At 31.5% G+C, this 23,160-nt stretch overlaps 2 protein-coding genes across 2 annotated transcripts in view; both read left to right on the forward strand.

The window, feature by feature from the left end:
- Positions 1 to 16,812, forward strand: part of LOC135929178 (uncharacterized) — a 38,753-nt gene extending 21,941 nt beyond the window's left edge. The window contains exons 6-8 of the mRNA XM_065465715.1: positions 7,254 to 8,008; positions 14,138 to 14,310; positions 15,643 to 16,812. Coding sequence (XP_065321787.1) covers positions 7,254 to 8,008; positions 14,138 to 14,310; positions 15,643 to 16,103 — 1,389 coding nt within the window. The 3' untranslated portion in view covers positions 16,104 to 16,812. The remainder of the gene's footprint in view (positions 1 to 7,253; positions 8,009 to 14,137; positions 14,311 to 15,642) is intronic.
- Positions 16,813 to 18,207: 1,395 nt separating this feature from the next.
- Positions 18,208 to 21,900, forward strand: LOC135928093 (V-type proton ATPase 116 kDa subunit a 4-like). Its single transcript, XM_065464428.1, has 4 exons — positions 18,208 to 18,321; positions 18,793 to 18,999; positions 20,057 to 20,222; positions 21,839 to 21,900. Exons 1-4 carry the CDS (start codon positions 18,208 to 18,210, stop codon positions 21,898 to 21,900), a joined length of 549 nt encoding a protein of 182 aa, XP_065320500.1.
- The last annotated feature ends 1,260 nt before the right edge of the window (positions 21,901 to 23,160 follow it).

A 23,160-nucleotide genomic window follows, 5' to 3' on the forward strand; every position in this document is an offset into this window, starting at 1 on the left:
TTATATCTTTTAAACTCATAATCATGAGGCTCTCACGCTCTATACTTCCGCTATAGGTTATAACCGATAAACTTATATTAAGCCGTCACCCGATAGCTCCAAAATTGGGTTTTTAAATTTTACGTTACGTTTTAAAAAAAACATCCAACGCGCATGCGCTTTCAAATTTAGGCTATATTTTGGGAAATCAATATTTTTTACCCATTTTGAAAACTAATTTTCATTTGAAATGCATTATTTACTTTTTTTAGGCGGTAGCGTTAAAAACGCTAAATTCGTAGGCATTATCAGATAGCGTTAGCTTTTAAGAGTTGATATTATTTTTTTTAAAGAATTTATCTCAGTACATAACCATAGCACGGTGTTAAAAACAAATGACACGAAACATGTGTGTATCTTCTCGGACACCTATGAGCTATATCTTAAAATCAAATTAATTTGTAGCTTTTCATATTTTTTAAACATTTATAATTAAATAAATCTAATTAAATTGACTTTAACTGTTAAATTTTTTTTTTGAAATTTTATCGTTTATTTTAATTAAAACAACTTTTTTGCCTTCACATAAAAGTGACAAAATATTTTTAAAATTTCGCAAACATAAAAAGCAAATAGAATGTTTTTCCGAGGTATGGCGATTTTCAGTTTAACCGGGTTTGGGCAGATTTCCCTCTGATTTATTCTTCAGGAAATTTCGTATGCAATCGGATGCCCTTCCCGATCAGTTTTTATACCCAATCGAAGAGACGATGCTCTTATTCTAGACCCAGACTACAACCTTTTAGACCTACATTAGTTGCCAAAAAACGTTGCCACTCCCCCCATAAAAAATTATGTATAAAAATAGTGTTTATTTGTGCCTTAATATATCAATGGTACAACAGATGTAAAAAAAACTTACACCAATGACCATGTGAGGTCAGTGCGAACCAAATAAGATCTAAAAAAGTCATAACTCATGATCCACCTAATGAAAATCAAAATTAAATTACACATAAATATTAAGCTAACTAAAAGATCCAGACTAAAGTATCGAGATAATTTTGAGTGATAACGGTTTTGAAAATACTGGGTTCGGCATAATCTCACCTAGAGGAATGCCCGGATTTTTAGCCAAAAACCCCGCCCATCCGTTGTTCGGGAATTTTTTTTTAAATCTAACTCTCAAAAATTATTTTAGATCTTTTTAAAACTTGTAAAAACACCGTTCAAAATTAATTTTTGGGTAATCATATTTTTTTTTTGTATAAGCTATTAAAAAGAAGGCAAATAATTACATTTTATTTATGTGACTATTATAACTATAAAAAATAATATAATTATTATTATGATGATATCTATTTTAAAGGCCGATCTCGTAAAATTATTGCATAATTTTTCAGGTATATTAATAATAAATAATAACATAATCAAGGTTAACAAAAATATTTTTTTTTTTCGAATTCATTGAAAAATTGACGAAAAAAAAGTATTGGTTAAAAAAAAAAATCGATAGTTAATATTATTATCGTAGAACCCGCAAAACCGAGTTTCCCATTGCGAATTAGCCCTTAAACGGTACGAGTTCAAAATCCGGGCCGGGAAGGGCTTAAGAATTAAACGAGTCGACCAAACCCGATCAGGTTACAAATCCGTGCCGGCTAAAATTATTTCGAATAATTTAAAAATAAGCGAGCCATAAAATAATCGTCATTTAACAATTCCGGGCTCGGCCTAAAAAACTCGGGCCGGGTAATTTGAAGGAAATACTGACCAATTAAAATAAATCCGGTTTTCTGACGCCGACTTCAGCAAATCTTATATATTTATATATGTAATAGGAATGACTTTATTTTATATTTTGCATAATCAATCAATCTATTTATAAATTATATATTCAAACCCCCCCCCCCCCCTTCCACTCCTGATTATCGGTAAATAAAATTAAAAATAGAAAATACTTAGACATTGATTAGTAAAAACAAGAAAAAATCAAAAATTGACTATTTATAAACTGTTTTATATTTTTTATTTTTTTTTAACCAAAAATATACCCTCCAACTAGAATCCTGAATACAATTTTGTTAAACTCCCCGAAATTTTTGTTCGATTTACTCCACCAGGGTAAATATAAATTTTTATCTTTTATGAAAGTTATAATTAATAACGTTGGGAAAATTTTGTTAACCAATAAACTTAAGTATCTTTATTATCTAAAATTCTTTAATTTGACATTTCGTATTCTTTTATTTTTTAAAATATAATTTTTATCTTTTTCTTTCTTTTAGAGAGGGGGGGGGGGTGGGGTTAAATGAGTTAGGTTTCGCAATTGGCGGGGATTTATTCCTTTAAGTAAAAGTACATTCAAATTTTCATTAATTTTTGGATAAATTGACGGATGGGTAAATAAAAAAACCCATGGGCGGACGGACGAGAGGGTGAATTTTTTTTTAAATAGAGAGCGTTCGGGCTAAAACCTGTCCATTGTAAACCACTCCAAAGTGAGTGACAACTGAACCAAAAGAAGTGTATAATAAATGGTGGCTCTACTCACGCTTACAAGATAATGTTAATTAGCTTAAACCAGGAATCGAAATACATCCAAAGACCGGAACTCTTGGAACTTCCAAAATTTAAGCAACTAGAACTATTTTGTTAGAATTATCGGGAACCCGAAACGGAAGACTTTTTGGTACAGATTCTAATTTCCGGTTTAAACATCCAGTTAATATTAAGGCTCCTGGTTATTTGGGCCACTCTAAAATGAGTACTCCATTTTAAATAATAATCAATTTCACATTTTTTTCCCCAAAACTAAATTCTTCTCAAAAGAAATTAGAATATATTTCAAATTCGTCCCCAGATATAATAAAAAAAAATTGTTCAATTAAAGTTTGGTTTAATATCGGGAGTTTTACATATAACTGATTATTTAACATGTCACATGACCTATAAAATCTGATAGATTAAATGATATACTATGACAAGGAGACATTTGCAAATCACTGCCCGGGTTCGGTCTGCGGGCCGTGCTCGAAAAATTAAGCCCAATGCAGATTACTAATGACAAGTGACACCTGCCTTAGGAATTTTATTAATATTGATTTACAATTATTATACTATAACAATTATACACTATGTTTCTTTTGGTTAATGTTAAATATAACATATGTGATATTGTATGATTAATTGATATAATTATAAAAAAATTTTTTTACATCAACCACCGCGATGAGCCATACGTGCCCTCCCAGAATTGCTAAATTTCACCATATTTTCAGGTTTCTGGCCAGGCTTCGCTGGTTCTGATATATATTTTTATAGGTATTATAAATGAGTTTAAGGATGTCCATGGTTATCAAAGAGTAGTTGTCAATACAAATGATAACCCATCAATCAAAGATGGAGCGAAGATAATAAAAATAATAATTTGTCCATCAGCGTCAAAAAATTCCTGGCGAATTTTAGGGACGGGAGAGGGCGGGAAAAAAAATCAAGAAATGAATCTCTTTTTCGGGTTACCGACACACCCGGAGACCGATGTCTTCAAGACCTCGATTGGACAAATGAAAGGAAGTCACTATAGGTTTCGGCGAGCCGGGGTTCAATGGGAGCACATTTTTTGTAAAATTTTTCGACTTTCAATGATTGTACAATTCCAATTTTTGAGGTGACTCCCCCAAAAATTTGACCTAGGCTATATCCGCTGCCTTTTCCCTACTGGACAAAGGGGATCATAGGAACGGGGAAAAAAAATTTTTGAAATTTAATTTTGAACCGCGGGCTATATAATAGTGCGCACAAATTGAACGCTTTCAAAACGCAAATAAAAAAAAGGTAAACGCAGCTGTGATTGAACCGTTAGCTGTCCAATTTAAACGAACGCATTTAAAATGTATTATTTGCGTTTTCGAAACGCTTATATTTATGCGCATGCGCACTATTAATGCAATTATTGCATCTTTTCCCATCAATGTTAAAAAAAATAACCAAAAAAAACCAACTTTTTTGTAATGTTTTATAGAGAAAAAAATATTGTTAATTTTTTTTTCAAGGTTATTTTGCGTTTTTTTGCACGTTAAAAAAAAAGGATTGATAAATAATTTTTTTCGCAGATTTTTAAGAATAATAGTTAAAATCGTGTTCTTTTGTGATATTTGCCGATTTAAAATCTCTGTTAATAATAGACGACAAATCAATGGATTATTTTACCCCCCCCCCTTACCCTCTATCTCCCCTTCTCTCTCATATTTTCATATTTGTCATTTTACAAGCAACAAAAAAAGGTATCACGATACATGTACGAGTACCGTTCGAGTACGCTTCTTAACAAATTAGCTACTCTAAAAAATTTTATTTGGAATGAAAATAAACAATCTTATCTTGCGTCATGCATTGCATTTATTTACCGATTTGCATAATAAAGGGGGGTAAATTAATCGGAATGATGACGTACATAACATATGTTAGAGGCGAAAAAAAATCTTTATAATCTGTCGGCAGATATCTCCTCTAGAAAAATGATCAGTGGCCAGGCCTTAACGACTCTCGTTAATTTTTTTTATTTACTCCCTTTTAAAAATTTAAAGTAGAGGAGAGAAAAGCAAAGTGTTGTATTTTTCAGGGTTCATTTATTTTTATAAGTCGCCGCCGCTTATGCTTTATTTGAAGTATAGAGCGAGTTTCATCGTCAACAAAGTAGTACTAATAAATGGGCCCTAACAGGTTTTGAACCAACTCTTTAAGCTATAACTATCATGTTAGCACTTTATCGAAGTTTATAAACTTAAAGGATAGCTTAATCTTGGACAACAAAAAAATATATAATCCTTTAACGCAAAGTTTGCCGAATTTTTTTTCGACTGTCAGGATTTAGACGAATTTGACAGCACTACAGGTAAGAAAATAGTCCAATTTTAACAAAAATCTTTTAAATATTTAAATGGGAATTTTATTTGGTTCTTCGGTGTCCTTTTGCCAATTAGCCATTTTTTTTAAAATTGATTGACCGACACATATATTAAAAAATTAATCAAATAGGACCATTAGGAACATATTGACAATTTATAAATTTTTTATTTAGGCAGCGTCTACGCGACATAAAATTTGTAGGCGAACACCTTCTGAAATCTAATTCCTATCACTTTACAAAAAAAATTTACCCATCCATATTGCTCTAAATAACCAGTGACATTCATTAAAATCTTATAATGAGCCACAATTTATAACCTCGGAACAATTCTAATTAAATCAGGCCATAAATAAAGAATTTGTTCATAATAAATGAAATCGGATGTCTCAAATTTTTTGATAGTATATAAAAAAAATCATAGCCCCCCCCCCCCACGCTTTTTTAGCCAATCACCATCGTCTAATATATTCATATTTCCCGCCCCTTAGAAGGGTTATTAAGTTTACTTTATATTGGGATGTGATGAAAGTTTGAAATACATTATCTTTTATAAAAGTAAAGAAAACTGGTTCATGGTTGAAAAAGTTTCTATACCCCCTCCCTTAAAATATTTTGATTTTGTTTAGGGGCGAGTAATGAAAAACCAAGTTTAGATCCTGGAAATATTTACTAATGTAGCTTTAATTCACACTATAATTTTTTTTTGTTAAGGCTGCGTCCAAATTCATTTGAAAAAATACTTAAAATTTTAAAATTTTCATAAATTAATAACAAAACACTTTGGACACATTTAAGTTTTAAAAAAATTATTTTACCTTTTAGAATCTCTGTTGTTTCAGATTCTATAACTTTTAATTTTTTCCTTTTAAATATAGGAGTTGGAATATTTTTAATGATAATTGGATTTTCATTCTCTTTGTTTGTGGTATTTTGATCTAACTATTATTCAATAATAAATATATAATAATAGTTAAATAATGTACAGCATCCAATTCAAATACTGGATTAGCAATTTGATTCAGATATGATTCTGCCTAAAAATAAATTACTTTTTAATACAAATATAAAATAATACTGTTCCCAGATGGCTATTTTCATATTCCTAATTAAAATCAATTTTATATTTTTGTCTTTTAATATTTTACATTTGTCTGTGTCAATATCAAGCTTGACTCAGAAAATTTGGTAATATTTTCAACATTTTCCTTCAACCTGCCTAATTTCTATAGAATCTCTATTTAATCACATAAGGTGATGTCAAAATATTAGCTCAATAAAACTTAGTAAATATTTTCTATATAAATAGTCAATATCTTAATAAATCATACCCTATTATTCTTTTTACATTAATTTCTAAAGTTAATATTGGCTAAATTATGGTAAAAATAAATTGCAAAGGGTTTGTTTTCAATTGATCATAATTGAAGTTATATGTTTGATTTTATTTCAAAATTTTTTCATAGTCCTGGCCTTTCCTCCCAAATTTGCCTAATTTCTATAGAATCTCTATTTAATCACATAAGGTGATGTCAAAATATTAAATTATTGTTTCAAAATTTATAATATATACACTTACTAATCTTAAATGTACACTTCTCCCAACCATGTTATCCCTGATATTTTTATTTATTGGATTTTCATAATCGTTTTGGTTAAATTTATAAAAATTAATATCATTAAAAATTTTACTTACTAATTTTCTTCTAAAAATTTCAAAATTTTGAATATATTTTTATTTAACTTTATTTTTTTTTATTATTTTTAAAAAAAAAATAAATTTTTACAAATACCGAAAAATGAAATAGGACACTATTTTATTTTTACATTAAAAATAGCTATGTTATTTTTTTCCTCAAAATTTATTTATTTATTTTATTTTTTTTAATGACTTTGGACGCAGCCTAATGGGTAGATTCAACTAGAAATCATCAATAATCTGTGATTGTACCCCAATTCCAGGGTTCTCTGACATTAATTGATAGAAATTTTGAAAAAAGGGAACGGATCTTTAAATTAATGAATATACCCCCCCCCCCTCCTTTCAGCTTTATATTTTGTTTTTGTGTGTGTGTTTTTAGAAACGTGGCAAGTTTTCCTTATATGCGTAAAATTGTTTTACGGGTCAGAGGTCAGGTATTGAACAGTTTTTCTTGATCAACTCGCTAGGATAGGATAAGAATGAGGGCTGAAAGTAAGAGCGATGAAGGGGCCTTACAATTGGGAAGACCTAAATTCTACACCTTGATATAATATTACACCTCACCCCTTTACTTCCCCAATTACACCGCCAAATTAATCCTATTTGGCGCCTTTTCAAATAATTTTTTTTTTATAACTGAAAAACCTCTTCTTCGCAATCTAGATCGACAAATCGAGGCGCTCTTCGAAACAGTGCAATAACGGCAGCAATCACCATAATCTTCTCGTCAGTAATCAATCCAACCGTTCTAGCACGGGCATCAGTTTTCAACCCTCCTTGCCCGGACTTCGTTTGGAAAATTTGCATCAAGCCTACAGATCTAACCCCGCTTCCAACCAACTTTCGTCCAATAACAATTCCAGCTACTTTTACACGTCGCCTACCCCTCTTCCATCGCTGTCATCACCCAATAATAACAACCAAACTAACGACCACATGGTAAGCGGTGTCGGGGGGCGAAATTTTTTGATGCGGTTGCTGCTGTACGGGAACTTCTGGTCCGCTAACCGTCGTAATAACGCTAACAACAACGGCAGCCGCAATACCAGAAACGACCGAGGCAATAATAGGGTTATCACTAGGCGGGCAAGGGCCGGGGCGGATAGGGCAAGTACGGCCAATCAAAATTTTGGCACAAATTTCGTTGTTAGTTTGGCCGGGAGCAAGCCTAATACTCACCCCTTGAACCACGTTAACGATATAGCGATTACCCTCTCGACTACCTTCGACCTCAGCCCGAATATCAAAAGGGACAAGGGGCATGCGCACAATGATTCACAGCGTGAGATTGATAATTTGGACTCGAGTAGCATTAGTAGGTACGATACGCCAAATTTTTCCGATTCCAACGGTTCGGAATTCGGTATAGACCAAGTGTTGGCGCTCAACGCTAAGGCCACCGCTGGCGGAAAAAATAGGTATATTTTTTTATAACCCATTTTTTTTAAAAAATTCTCCCGTTAAATTGTTGTATAGGAAATTTAGCATCGAACGTTCATCCGCTATAACGCCCAAGTTAGGACCCAGTTAAAATCCAAGGAACCGGAAAAAAAAATACTTAAAGGTCATTGAATGTTTCGGGGCTTAATAACCCGGACCAATATTGTATTTATATTAATACTTTTTAATTATACATGTTAGCTAGTGTTGTTAAACCACTCGTTTTGAGCCGGGATTTAAAAACGGACTAACTCAATATTTTAGCCAGAAAAAAATGTTTGCCTAAGCTTCGAGGTTTCGTTAATAGATGTCCAAACTTTTGTTCCTTCTAGAAGCAAAATCTTCAGGCTGCCCTGATATTTATTCTGGATGAAATATTGAGTATCGGCTCAAAACGAGCCCTTTAGCGCCACTAATGTTATCGTCAATGTGTTATTTTTTTTTTCAAACTTTGAAATCATTTTTTGATCACGTGGGCAGAAAATTAGTAACGTAACTGGATGGCCCTTACTTTTCGATACATTTTAAATTTAAAAATCTGATTTTACCGGGAATAAATAATAAATGACTCTCCATTTCCGGTTAAATAAAATGACGCGCTCAAAAAAAAAATCATTTAAAGTTGAAAAAATTACACATTTGCCGCTAACATTATATAATAGTGTTTACAAATTGGGCGGAAGCGTTAGCGTTATATTTTTTTTCGTAAACACGTGTTCAACGTTCACGTTCCTTCAAAACTTTATGAATAAATTATTTATTTTTTTTTAAATTTCTAATTAATATTTAATTTAATATAAATAAATTACATATTTTTATAATTCGTATTTTTAAATGAATAAAAAATATATATTTATATAAATATAACTTGCTTCATTATATGAAAAATAATTATAAAAACAAAAATCAATATATATATATATATATATATTTAAAACATAATTGTTTAATTATAACGAAAAATATTTTTTTGTGGTTAAATTCTAAATATAGTTGCGATGCAAGATATAAATAAAATAAACAAAACAGTTTTTAATATATAATAAATAACTATATTTGATAAACTAGGATGGTAATGGGAGTGTTTCGAAGAAACATTTGTAGTTCCCCTTTAGGATTTCAAATTGGACTTTTTGTTTAAGAGATAGGGACTCGTTTTTGACCCCTGTCCTTAACGAATTTCTTATACCCAATTGATTTAAGAACTTTAGGGATTGGGGACCGGGGTTTCCAAGGACGCTAAAAATTAGGGGAATAAATATAAAAGAATTAGGAGGAATCTATATTTATTAAACTTATTGGTTTCTTGTAGTTCCAAGGGGTCGGTATTTCCGTTAACCGGAAAGAAGGTAACACAAGAGACGTCCCAGACAAGTCTTTTGCCGCCGTGCCAAGACGTTAAAGATATGCCGTCGGGGCGCTTACCGTCCGCATTTAGGAGACCTAATGGCTTCAAACTATTGGGGAAACCGGCGTAAATCAAGGCTTTGCCGATTAACCTATTAAGGTTGTCGTGCCTCAGGAAACGGCCACTGAATTTGAAGCACGAGAAACAATGTCTAGAGAAAGGATCAACCTGTCTGTGACAGGCAGCACAGGTGTCCACAGAAGGGATGAGGCAACCAAGCCTATGGCCAATGGCAGTTTGAAACTCATCGTCTGTGAGTAACGTTTCCTTTTTACCACTCGGAATCGCGTCTAGCCATTCATGGCCGTTAGAGTTTTTTTTTGCGTTTCTGAGCAGTTGAAGGTTAGTTAGATCGGGATACATACAAAGTTTTTCAAACGAGCATTGAAGCATAGGGACCAGGAAGCTCTTTAGATGGCAGGAAATTGGCTGCTCGGAGCCTTGGGTGATTAGAGTAAGCCACTCTTGTTTAGCTGAAGATAATTTAAAGTTATACTCCATCAACTAAATCTTTTTTTTATTATTATTATTTTTCTTAAATTTTTGATTCCCCCCCCCCCTTTTTCTTAATAATACCCCTTATACTTTATACATCTAATTTTTATTATTTTAAATTTACCAGCCCCCCTAATTTCGAATAATTGGTCTTTCCATAAATAGGAAAAAGTGTGAAATTTCCTCCCTCAACAATAAGGATTTTATTAAAAACTTTTGACGATTTGATCCAGTCCCTTTCCAATTCACTCAAGAATCTTCCTCATCTCCCCAAGCATTAGTTCTTCTTTCTCACCAAAAAATGTCTTTTTCTACCGAAATTCTTACATTTATTTAAATCTTCCCCCGTTTTCCAGTACAATACTCTTCTTAAGGTCTTCGAATTAAAATTTAAACATTTTATCGAATCCCTTTTAGGCTTAAATTTTTCCGATTTCAATTGGTCCCTCCCATCTATGCCCGCTTACCGGGGTGGACTGGGATTTTCACCCCCCTTCCTTATGGCAATTGCGTGCTTTCTTTCATCTCGAATATCCTTCGCCGATTCTATTTCCTCGCTTATCGAGTTGGACGATCCACTTTCTTCAGCTAAACAAGAGTGGCTTACTCTAATCACCCAAGGCTCCGAGCAGCCAGTTTCCTGTCATCTAAAGAGCTTCCTGGTCCCTATGCTTCAATGCTCGTTTGAAAAACTTTGTATGTATCCCGATCTAACTAACCTTCAACTGCTCAGAAACGCAAAAAAAAACTAACGGCCATGAATGGCTAGACGCGATTCCGAGTGGTAAAAAGGAAACGTTACTCACAGACGATGAGTTTCAAACTGCCATTGGCCATAGGCTTGGTTGCCTCATCCCTTCTGAGGCCTGTGCTGCCTGTCACAGACAGGTTGATCCTTTCTCTGGACATTGTTTCTCGTGCCTCAAAGTCAGTGGCCGTTTCCTGAGGCACGACAACCTTAATAGGTTAATCGGCAAAGCCTTGATTTCGGCCGGTTTCCCCAATAGTTTGGAGCCATTAGGTCTCCTAAATGCTGACGGTAAGCGCCCTGACGGCATGTCTTTAACGTCTTGGCACGGCGGCAAAAGACTTGTCTGGGACGTCTCTTGTGTTACCTCCTTTCCGGCTAACGGAAATACCGACCCCTTGGAACTACAAGAAACCAATAAATTTAATAAATATAGATTCCTCCTAATTCTTTTATATTTATTCCCCTAATTTTTAGCGTCCTTGGAAACCCCGGTCCCCAATCCCTTAAGTTCTTAAATCAATTGGGTATAAGAATTTCGTTAAGGACAGTGGTCAAAAACGAGTCCCTATCTCTTAAACAAAAAGTCCAATTTGGAATCCTAAAGGGGAACTACAAATGTTTCTTCGAAACACTCCCATTTCCCTCCTAGTTTATCAAATATAGTTATTTATTATATATTAAAAACTGTTTTGTTAATTTTATTTATATTTTGCATTGCAACTATATTTAGAATTTAACCACAAAAAATTATTTTTCGTTATAATATTTAATTTATATATATATCTTTTTTTCTATGTATATCATATTATTTTTAATATAATATTTTATTGTGATTTTAAAAAAAATAAAATAAAAGAAAAATTTGATATTGCATAACAAAAAAATAATAATAATAAAAATAAGATTTAGTTGATGGAGTATAACTTTAACTGATATTATTGCATAACAAAAAAAAATAATAATAAAAATAAGATTTAGTTGATGGAGTATAACTTTAACTGATATTATTGCATAACAAAAAAAAATAATAATAAAAATAAGATTTAGTTGATGGAGTATAACTTTAACTGATATTATTGCATAACATGGGAACAAAGGAATTAAATGGACGGGTAAGACGAAGGAATGCATCAATAAAAATGGAAGTTAGCAAAGAAAATTTTTGGGAAATGTTAGGGTGTAGTGGGAAGATTTGGCAAATAAAATGGGACATTTATAAATGACCGTAATAAAAAATAAGAGGTTTAACGTTTAACTTCATAGGGGAATTTTTCGGGGTGTGATGTTATAGGGGGGGATGGGAGGGGGAGTTAGGAATAAAAGGAATAATCGCTAAGGAAAAATTAAATTGGCCGGGAGAATTTTCAGTGTGGAGTGAGAAGGTTTGGTTAATAAAATGGATCATATCATTAGAATATAGCTTCGTCGGGATTTTCAGGGTGTGAGGATAAGAAGAGGTTTGGCAAATAAAAAAAAACGAATCGAAAATAAAGGAAAAACAAGAAATCCAAAAGAAAAAAATTAAACTTTGTCGGGAAAATCTTTAGGGTGTGGTGATGTAAAAAGAATTCAAACTTTAGGAAATTTTTCTACGGCTGCCAAATAGGGAGATCTCAAGGTTTGTCTTAGCACTATTCGTGTCACGACTGAAGTTGAGCGCTTCTTCTATTTGATAATGAAAGTTTTGATAGGACGAGCCTCCCTCGATCGTACTTTCCGCGAATGTTGATGTGTAGTTGGAAGAGCGATAATTGATATTGAATAATAATAATATAATATACGAGGTTCATCAGATACATTAAGAATATAGATAATGTGAATAGATGATAGATTTCTCTTCCATTTCATGAATCGTATGATTAAAAATTTTTTAAAAAAAAGTAACGTCATCTTTTTTTTAAAAAAAAAAATTAACAATCTTCTTTTTTTTTGCTATAAAAAATATTTTACCATTTTTTAATTTTTATAACTAATAATGGCGATTACTAAATAAAGTATGGGGATTCGGAATCTGAATCATTTACCGAGGTACATTTCCGGTTAAATTTAACCAATTAAACCGGAAATGTACTCTAAGCACGTGTAGAGTATTTAACCCTATAAATTCCCGCCAAAATCATCCGCAGACATTTTGTTATTATTTTTAAAATTTTTCGGAGTAGTTCTAAAGTTTATCGCAAAATTGTTCGCGATTTACGCGGTTTTGGTACTCTACGCATCCTAGGATACATTTCCGGTTAATCGGATTTCTAAATTTTTTTAACTCGCCCTCGGTAAAGGATTTAAAATTGACGGATTCCGCATACGCATACTACCTATATATAAGTGTCGAAGGTTCTTACAAGAGAGCTTAATTTAATAATGAATATGTTCCTATGAGACAAGATGAATGCGATAAAAAAAATTTTTTAAATATAGAATGCAAACCGGGATAAATTGCCTTTACTTGATATGATTATTGGGCTGAAATATAAAATTATCGAATTTTGAATATTTATTAATTTTTTATTCTATTTTCCCCGCTTAGTTGGAGGGTTTGAATTAATTGATGAAGGAAATGAAGAAACGCAGGTTGCGTCCCAAATAAGGGATTTTGATGCAGAAAAAGCTGGTTTGATTCCCAGTTAGTTTTTCCTAAAATCTAACTCTTGAACGAGATTTGGTGACGACCCTATCCGATGAATAAATAATAAGTGCTAAGCAGGAAATCATATATCATCTTCAAGTATTAAGGAGAACTTCAGAACCCAATAATTTGTGATACCAAAAAACTTTTATGTATCCATAGGCGCTTCCCATCCAATAAATTTAATCTCCCCCCTAGGAAAATTCGGTCCACTACTATATGTCCGGAATCATCAGATGATCATGATGAGATGAGAACATCCATGCTTACGCTAATTTGTAAAATATAATTAATAATATTCAAATTAACAAACTATAATAGATCAGAAATAGTGACCAGTTACACAAATTCATACGTGATAAGGAACAGCTGATTAATCAAATATTGAATTTATATTTATTTATTTTCAAAATGAATAAAAATACGAACGCGTTCGTCAAAAGAAAGGAACGCGTTCGCGTAAACGAAGTTCGTTCTTGAACGCTTTCGTTTACAACATTACAACTATTTTGCCCTCCATTTTTTTTAAAGTCAAAAAAGAATGGATATTGATTGGCACGTTATTTCATTGTAGGAAATTTTACGACAGAACAAATGTGCTCCAAAAAACATGAAAATTTTTATGACCCAATTAGAACCCGTTAAATCTAAACATTTTTAAAAAAAATTGTCTGTCAAAAGCGTTTCTAACAAAACGAGTCTTTTAAAGATATTTTAGTCACGAAAAACAAGGAAGTAAATTTTATGCTTCAAGAAGGAAAGTTTTTTAAATTTTTCACTTAAAAATGCATTTTTTTTTTAAATTTCAAACATTGGGAAAAAAAAAGCAAAAAAGACCGGTTCTTCAAGCGGGGATTCGAATTCACGCGCGAAAATAATCTTTTATTGCCGTCGTACGCATTGAGATCGCCGAATTGTACCCATCAACGTCTCGTTCCTCAGCCCTTATTCTTACCTTCGTCTATCACCGGAAATATAAATCGGGATACTTTACCCAGTGGTATATAGTGTATATATATATATGTGTTAGGCTTGTATTGTGTCTTAAAGAAAAAATTATGCCTTTTTGTACCCAATTTAAGATATCTTTGCATCTCTTACTTCTATTTCAAAATTCGATATTAAGACAGTCTTGGAGTCTTGAAAATTAAAGGAATGGTATTATATACTTTTCATAGAATAACTATCTTCTTAATTTTCCTAGATGAGTGCGAAATAGGCGCCGATCTTTTAAAGACGCCCTTGAAAAATATATTCTATAAATCACGTTTTTTAGGATTTAAAAATCAAATTTTATAATTTATTTAAAAAAAAATAATATAAAACTGTAACCTGGAGGAGCAAAAAGCTTTTTATTAAATGTGCCTTCATTTTATTATACATATGCTTCCTTGCGGTTATTGATAAATCATGGTCAAATCAACAATTTAAATATTTTATCACGTGTTTGTTATCAATATTTTCCGTTTATAATTGCACATTCTTATTCGAAGTTGGTGTTATTTACCGGCTCGTTTTGAGCCGGTTTTTAAAAACGGCTGACCAAATATTTCATCCAGAAAAAATATTACGCAGGCCTGAAGATTTTGCTCATGGGAAGGAACAAAGGTTATCGAAATCTCCAACCTAAAATATTGAGTTAGCCGGTTTAAAAAAATCGGCTCAAACTGAGCCGTTTAACAACATTATTCGAAGTTTAAGATTAAATTTTTAAATCCCTTGATTGTTTTAATAAACAGCGATCTCGAATCGATTGGCAGGCACATGACAAATTTATAATTATTTATTCCTAATTTTTAACAATTATCAGAATATTTGTTTTTATAAGAGTTTATATCACCGGAGAAATAATAAATTTCGAGATTAACACGAAACATGCATAAAGTTTGAAAATTTAGCGAATAATTTTAAAATTATATTCCAAATATAGTTAAATCATGTAAAATAAAATTTTTTTTTTTAAAACTAATACCTTCAGCAGATTTCCCTAGAAATCTGACTATCTAATTTCTTTCTCATTTTAGATAAGTTATGATATAAAATAAAGGTTTATCACTTTAAAAATTAAAACAAAAAATATATAAAATTTATTTAATATGGGAAAAGTGTTAGGGTTAGGCCATATACCCTTTAAAATATTTTAAGAATCCTCTCCGCCCCCCAACCTTCCTCCCACTCATATAGATGTCACGTATAACGAAACGAACTTTAGCGTTCTGGTTCTATCGATAAAGTCCTAAGCAGTCTGGTCTAAGACTTGAATTGTGCAATGATACATTTTACGCTGGAACCTTTATTTTATATTTATTTGTTTTCGTAAAAAAAAAACTAGAAAATGAAGAATTACCACTCAGACCCGAGAATATTACGAACGATAATAAAAATTCGTCCACCCTATCCTCCTTGCTTACCTCCTCGGACGCCTTCGTCATGCTACACCACCCCTCTCGTCGAGACGGTAGCAACAGCGAGGGGGAAGCGACGCCCAACGAAGGCGCCGAACGAAAGAAAGACAAGACCAATCCGAATGTCAACGACGCGACCGGTCACGTGATGAACGATATTCGCATCGCGAAAAAGGTATTCTTCGACGATCTAACACCCCAAAAAAGTTTTGCCGGAATAGCGAACGATCCCCATCTTGATACGAACCAAATTCCAAAAACATCAAAAAATAGCCCTAGGGCTAAAACCAAACGTGATTACGACGATGACATTGTCAATCAAAATGCATCCTCGAGAAAAAAACGAATTCTAGTGGTGGCTTCCCCTTTTGTCCCAATGCCCAAATGACATAAAAAAAAGGAGCGTTGTTATTTGTCGAAGGAAACGGAAACTGTGGAGGTCCTTAATAACGAAAAATTGGCGAATATAAATTTCCCACCAAAATACCCTCAATATTTTCTCGTCATAAACATTATAAATTATATATAATCATTTTTTAAATGTCAAAAAAAAATATCCTTTATTTATATTATTTAGAAAATTTTAATTTTTTTTTATTATTTAAATAATTTCTTGTACATTAAGATTATTTTATACACATTAGATTTATTTTATGAGTATGTCTGATTTAAAATGTCGCAGTGATATAGAACTTTGTCTTTATTGATTCCTGTATTTTGGACCTATTTTCAAAAACAAAAACAATGTCAAACTTTTTGCCTTTAAAAATGTAGTTTTATTCCTTTATAAAAGTGTATACACCGTTTTATTTCGTTTGAAATATTTATGTTTACGAATGAATACACTACTAATATAACCCTTATATGCAATATATTTATCTTTGTATAACGAAATCTTTTTATTTTTATTATTTTTTTTTACGTATAATAATTTATTTAAAGCATCGTCATAAAAAATAATTCATTAAAAAACAAAATAAAAACTTTTTAAAATGACACATGAAAATTAGGACTTAAATAGCCTAAAACAGGCTGACTCATCATTTTAAAAGTAATTATAGCCGAGCTATTTAAAAGACTAATTATATTATTATTATTTTTTTACTATTTATGATTCGACAACCTTATATGATATTATTATTGTATATTTATATTTATTTTTGATTTATAATAATAATTACTGTTATAAGAAAAAAAATATATATATTATATTAATGTTATTTATTTATTATTGAACCTCTCCAAATAAAGGTATAATATAGAAATCTAAGGTTGCATCTTAACTCATCTTTAGGATCTTAATTCTGAAGCCCTTCAATTTAGAATAGCAGCCAAGATATCTAGAAAGAAAAAGGACCTAGCCTAAGAAATTAGTAGATTTATTTGTCCGGGGGTCTAGGACGTTCATTAATCATCCTAGATTCTTCTAAGCTCTAAGATATTACCATTTAAATATTAATAAATTGAAAAGGAATTTCTTGAAATATGGCGCTCAATAATTCAATAAAATGTTAAAATAATGCTATTTGTTGACATTCTAAAATTAAACAATATTTAAAAAGGTATTTTTTTTTATTGCAGTTTTATTTTTTGGCAAAATCACTACTTTAATCCTCTCTTTATAGATCTAGATCCTTGCATAAGATCTATTTCCCCCCAATCTTAGAAGATTTTTTTGGCTCGAACCAATCTTATCCGTCTATTTTTTTTTCAAAGATCCAATTCAGATCTGAACTCTTACGTTAGAAATAGGCTAGATTCGGATATTAGACTGAGGCAAAAAAAAAACTATCTTTTAAAGTAAGGTCGAAATTATAAACAAGTGCTAATAAAAATTTGAATCTAAATGAATGTTTCCAAATTTCACCGATTGGGGTTTCGCGCAGGCGCTCTGATAATAACCAACCCTAGCTCGCGTCAGAACTTATCTCATTATTTAGCCAATAAAATCAAACTATTTCAAATTTACACCAAAATATATATGTATAATAAATGGCTCAGTAAAGTTCTCGACAAAATTTGATTTGTATCGTGGTTTTCTTTGTCCAATTTAATTTTTAAAATTAATTTGTATATTATTTTATTTTAAAAAAAAAAAATTGGTCAAACCTGCCCCTAATCTATTTTTTTTTACTGGAAATCATTTTTAAAGTTTAATCTATATTTCTGTTAATTGTTCCGCTAAAATATTCTCAGATTTTTCGATTAGGAATTTTTTTTATTATAATAAAAACCTAAAAAATTTCTTGCTTTGTTTTCATTTCTTTCTTTCTTTTGTTCATTTCTCTCTTTCTTTATTAATTATTAAGCTAACCTTTAAAAAGCGTTATTATAAATAGTTAAGAAGTCAAGTATTCTAAAAAAAATACAAAAAAAAAATTAACTTAATATTTTAGTTTTATAACATCTTATTTTCTTCTATCTGTGTTTTTTTGAATCATAAACCGCGCATAAAAAAATTGAATAAAACTGCGATATTTGACACATATTTAATGGCTAGCTTTAGAAGCGAAGAGATGGGATTGTATCAATTCTTTTTCCAGTCCGAGGCCTTGTACGAAACATTATCCCACCTGGGTGAAGTAGGATTGATTCAATTTATCGATGTAAGTGTTTAAAAAAAAAATTAGTAACGCTTTTATCAATTTAGATTAGAGATGAAAAATCCATTTCCGGCTAAGAATAAAGATAAGATTCTCATTTATTTATTTTAAAAAAAAGGTTAGCAAATTGTACTGGCATCTTGCAAACTGACGCGATTCGAATTAACAGCTGATTTGAGTTTACAAAATATTTAAAACGATTCAAAAAATGTAATTCTCTAAATTTTTATCAGCCGCTAAATTTGAGCCTGCCGTAGATTCAGTTTGACTCATCTTAATTTGTTTAAATGTGATCGAAATATTAAAATCCTATTCAGGAAGTGAATATTCTTTAGGAACACTGATTGATGGGTCATAAAATATATTCCACTTAAATTATTCAGGGCTGGATATGTTAGATCTTTTAGATTTATATTTTAGTTTTATGAAAAGTTTACCCTTTTTTTTAAACCATACTTGAATCGACTCTTAAAGATGAACCACAAGGTCAACTTGTACAAGCGTAAATATACGGGCGAAGTGAGGAGGTGCGAAAAGGTGGAAAGAATTTTGAAAATGTTACGCAGCGAGTGTTCGAAAGAAGGAAATATTTTTGCGACCAATGACGAGGCCCTGTCAGGAGATTCGAAACAATATATGGATAAAAAGCCCTTCACCTATAGAGAGTTGACAGAATTGGAAGTTATTTATGAATCTCAATTCCACTATTGAATTTAATTTTTTTTTAAGGGAATGAGAAGAGGGGGGAGGACTCATATTACTAAACCCCAACCGACATGGGCAGTTACGATTTTAACGATGAATTTAAATGCAGACCCTAAATTCAGTTATATGTTTATCAGAGTTGTTAAAGGATCTAGATACAAGTATCTAGATATAAAAGTGTGGTATCTGTATCTAGATAGATTTTTGATTAAAATATCGGTATCTAGATATTATTTTAGACGATGTACCTGTATCTAGATCCATTTAAAAAGTATCTTTTAACAACTCTGATATTTATTAATAAAAATGATGTCCCCTTATATGCATTATAAAAATTAATTTATACGTATCAGGAACCATCATCCAAAATTACATATATATTAAAAAAATCAAAATTTTGAGGGGGCCTTACAAATTTTCAGGGGTCTCGAGTCCCTGCGCCTCCCTCCCCTCCCCTTATTGACCCTCGCTACTGATATGTATGTAGAGTTTAGAAATATTTGGGAGTCAGAACTATGTTTCATCCACGCCCTGGTTATTAGCAAATTTTAAAATTCTTTTGAGTATAGAGTACACCCATCCTACAAATTAAAAACTCCCGAGATGTATACAATATAACACGTGACTCGCCATTTCAATTAACCGAACGCCAAAAACCTCTAAGAACAAGATTTATAATTATTTTTTTAACCCAAGGTATCGTTGGAAAAATTGGAAGCTGATTACAACGAAATTCAAAAAAATTACGATGTTTTACTGACCCAATACTTAGAATTGGCGCAGTTCGACATTATTCGTACAAAAATTAACGAACAAATATGGAATCAGGTTATACAAAATTTGACGTAAAGAAGAACAAATATTAGGGGCTAGAGGAAAATCGCAACAAATTTTTTTTGCATTTTTTCTGGACATCATTAGCGTTGTTAAAAGTTACTTTTTTAAAAGTAACTTGTTATCGTTATAAGTTCCATTTTATATTAAAGTAGCTTAGTTTATCGTGATTTAAAAAAAATATATATGTATATTCTAGAAACAAAACGTTCAGTCAGGTGGAGACATACGAAACGAGGATAGAAGTAATTCTCCCATGGATGCAAGCAATTTACAATCAAACATACCCTTGATGGCAGATCTAATTATTGGCACAACAGATACCCTTTACCCCTCGTTATCCACTAAACCAATATTTAGACAGAGTAGGCCATTACACATAGAGTTCGTTAATATATACTATATTGATATCTTTCCTTAAATATTATGGAATGTGAAATACATTAGGTTTCTCTGAATTCTTCAAAATGTAAATCATTTTCTGCTCTCAGGGGTTACTACTCTGACAGTGACTATTTTATTTTAGTCTTCATTCATGAAAGTGATTAGATTGCTAAGAGTTTATTTTTGTTGATATTATAAGATTTGGTTCTTTCCTTATTTTTTATAATTCTCTTAACTAACCTAATGACCAGAAAATTATTTACCCTTTTATATCATAATTTTTTTTTGGGGGGGGGGGCAATCCCCAATGTTGGATGATTATTTTAAGATTGACTCAGAAGAAGAGAATATTAAAAAATTTAAAGTATACATACACTATTGACCAGTTTGAATTAGGATCTCATCAGTAATAGTATAACTAATTTTGATGTCATTGTATTGTACACTGTGAATATGTAACCACTAAAATTCTGGTCATTTTAAGGTTGTGATCTATTAACTGTTAGAAACTTCATTTATGATATTGAATGCCAGATCCGATATTCGTTATTTCTGATTAAATTTTAAAATGGAGGGATACTAACCTATCTAAGAAAATTAAAAAATTAAATCATTTTAACAGATGATGAGATAAGAATCAGTAATACAACCTTTAATTAATAAATATACTTTTTATGTAATTATTTATATATAATTTGAAAAAATAACGCGCATGCGCTTAGGTACATTGCCGGAATTATTCAAACGGAAATTTTTTCGAAATTCGAGATCATGATTTGGAGGATATGTAGAGGGAACGTATTTATAAAGAGATTTGATCACGTGGAATTTATTGAGGACCCAATAAAAGTTCCTAATATTCATCATTCATTACCAATTCCTTTATAAAAATATATATACTCTAAATTTTTAGGATCGGCCGGCATTTAAAGAGATTCAGTTCCAAACTCGGCTAGGATATTACAGGGTTGATGAGACCGGGGTTATATGGCATGCGGGGTAGAGAGGCAAACATCTGTAACTTTTTCATCTTTAGAGCTAATCAAAATAAGGATGTATTAAATGTTCCATTTAGTAGTAAGGGCTTTGGTATTCAAAATTTATCATAAACAATGATTTGGCAGTTAACCCTTTTTATTGTATTTTATTTTGTCTCAAGGAGCAAAAAGTATTCTTTCAAATTTTATAAAATTATACGATATATTCGTAAATGTTTAAGCTATACCTAAGAAACCTAAACCTAGTAAATAAAAAAAACTGCTAGAGCCATAAGCGCGTTCACTACCTCTGGGGCTAAACGGCAGGGAGTAAATTGGAACATTTGTAAAGCAACCAGGGCAATGACCAAACAAAATATTTTAAGTTAGGTTTTCTGCCTGCGGAATCTATTCTTCACTGAAAATATTTCTACCTATCATATTTGTGAGGATCGTTCTAGAGATCAACCATTTTGGATGGCGTTATTCTTTATACCTAGAACTCTGATGGGGATCTAGGAACAGTTGATCATGGCACACAATTTTTTTTTGTTTTAATTTATATATTAATTATGGTGTTTTATAAATTAAATTTCTATTTTGTCATTTTACCCCGAAAGGGCTAGCCCATTTATCCAGAGAATTGTTGGTAGATAGTAAAAAAAACGCGACTTTTACTTAATCTACAAATAGCTGCCCAAGTATAAGAAGTCCTGTCCCAATAACACCATTAGTTTAAAATTATAAAATAAAGATGAAGTTATCGTGAAAAGGAGCAAAACATCTTCTAAATAACCCCGGTCTTCTTTATCATCTGCTAAGTAACCCCGGTCTTCTTTATCACCACTATGATGATGGGCGTAATTACTAATTACGTTGTTAAAATGTTTAGCAATTGCTTCTCTAGCAATTTCCGCCATAATTCCCATGTATTGTGTGGAGTAAAATAATTTTGTTGACAATCATACAAAATCATCTAGCGGAGAGGAAAAGAGTTATTTTCTTTAAATTATTTCGAAATGTAAACCTTTAATTATTGAGCTATTTGTTACAATAAATTGACCGGAATGATTTTTCCATAAAAAATGGCCTTGGTCACTCTAAAAATTAACCCAAAATTTGCTTAATAAGAATAGAGGTTAGTAACGTGATACAAAACTTATCCTGGAATAAAATAATTTCAGCTTATCGTTCTCTTTATTCGAATAAATTGTATCCCATAAAGTATCTTTTTTAGCGTAAGTTAAATCATCCTTTTATATAAATATATATATATATCCCATCTCCAAAACAGCTGACTTAGCAGCTGAGAAACTTGTATCCATTTTTTTTTAGGCTATAAGCTTGGTTCAAGCCTTGCTGAAGCCATCTCTGATTCTCTCATCTCTCTATTTTGTTTTAGAGGGAAATGATGTACAAGACCGTTTTCGTGGTATTCTTCCTTGGAGACGAGTTTAAAAGTAGGATCATAAAAGTGTGCCAAAGGTAAATAAATAAAACAGTATTAATTTATTTATACATGTTATTAAGTCTATAATTTCTTAAACGCCATTTTTTTTTTATTAAAAAATATATAATTTAAAAGTTTTAAAGCTCCCGTGTATCCCTACCCTCTGACAGACACTGAACAGGCTGGTGTTAGTAAAATCCTATATTCCCAACTCTACGAAATGAACGAAGTTAAAATATTCCACTTATTTATATTGGTTTTCTTTGTTTCTTGTGGAGTAAACATTTATGTATGATTTCTAAAATATATTTCAAGGCCATTTTAATGTAGCTTTAATATTATCGATTGCGAGAAGTAGGACCAGCCGCCCAACTCCAGTTTTTTAAAAAAAAAAAAAATTTAGGGCATTTCCGGTTCGAAACCCGTTTAGGGGTGGGGTGGGCCGGGCCAACCTTTGTAGATCTCCGCTTTTATAAATTCATATATTTTTAA

The sequence above is a fragment of the Gordionus sp. m RMFG-2023 genome, chromosome 4 (assembly GCF_954871325.1).
Source record: "Gordionus sp. m RMFG-2023 chromosome 4, tfGorSpeb1-WG-v2, whole genome shotgun sequence".
NCBI classification, from domain to species: Eukaryota; Metazoa; Nematomorpha; class Gordioida; order Chordodea; family Parachordodidae; genus Gordionus; species Gordionus sp. m RMFG-2023.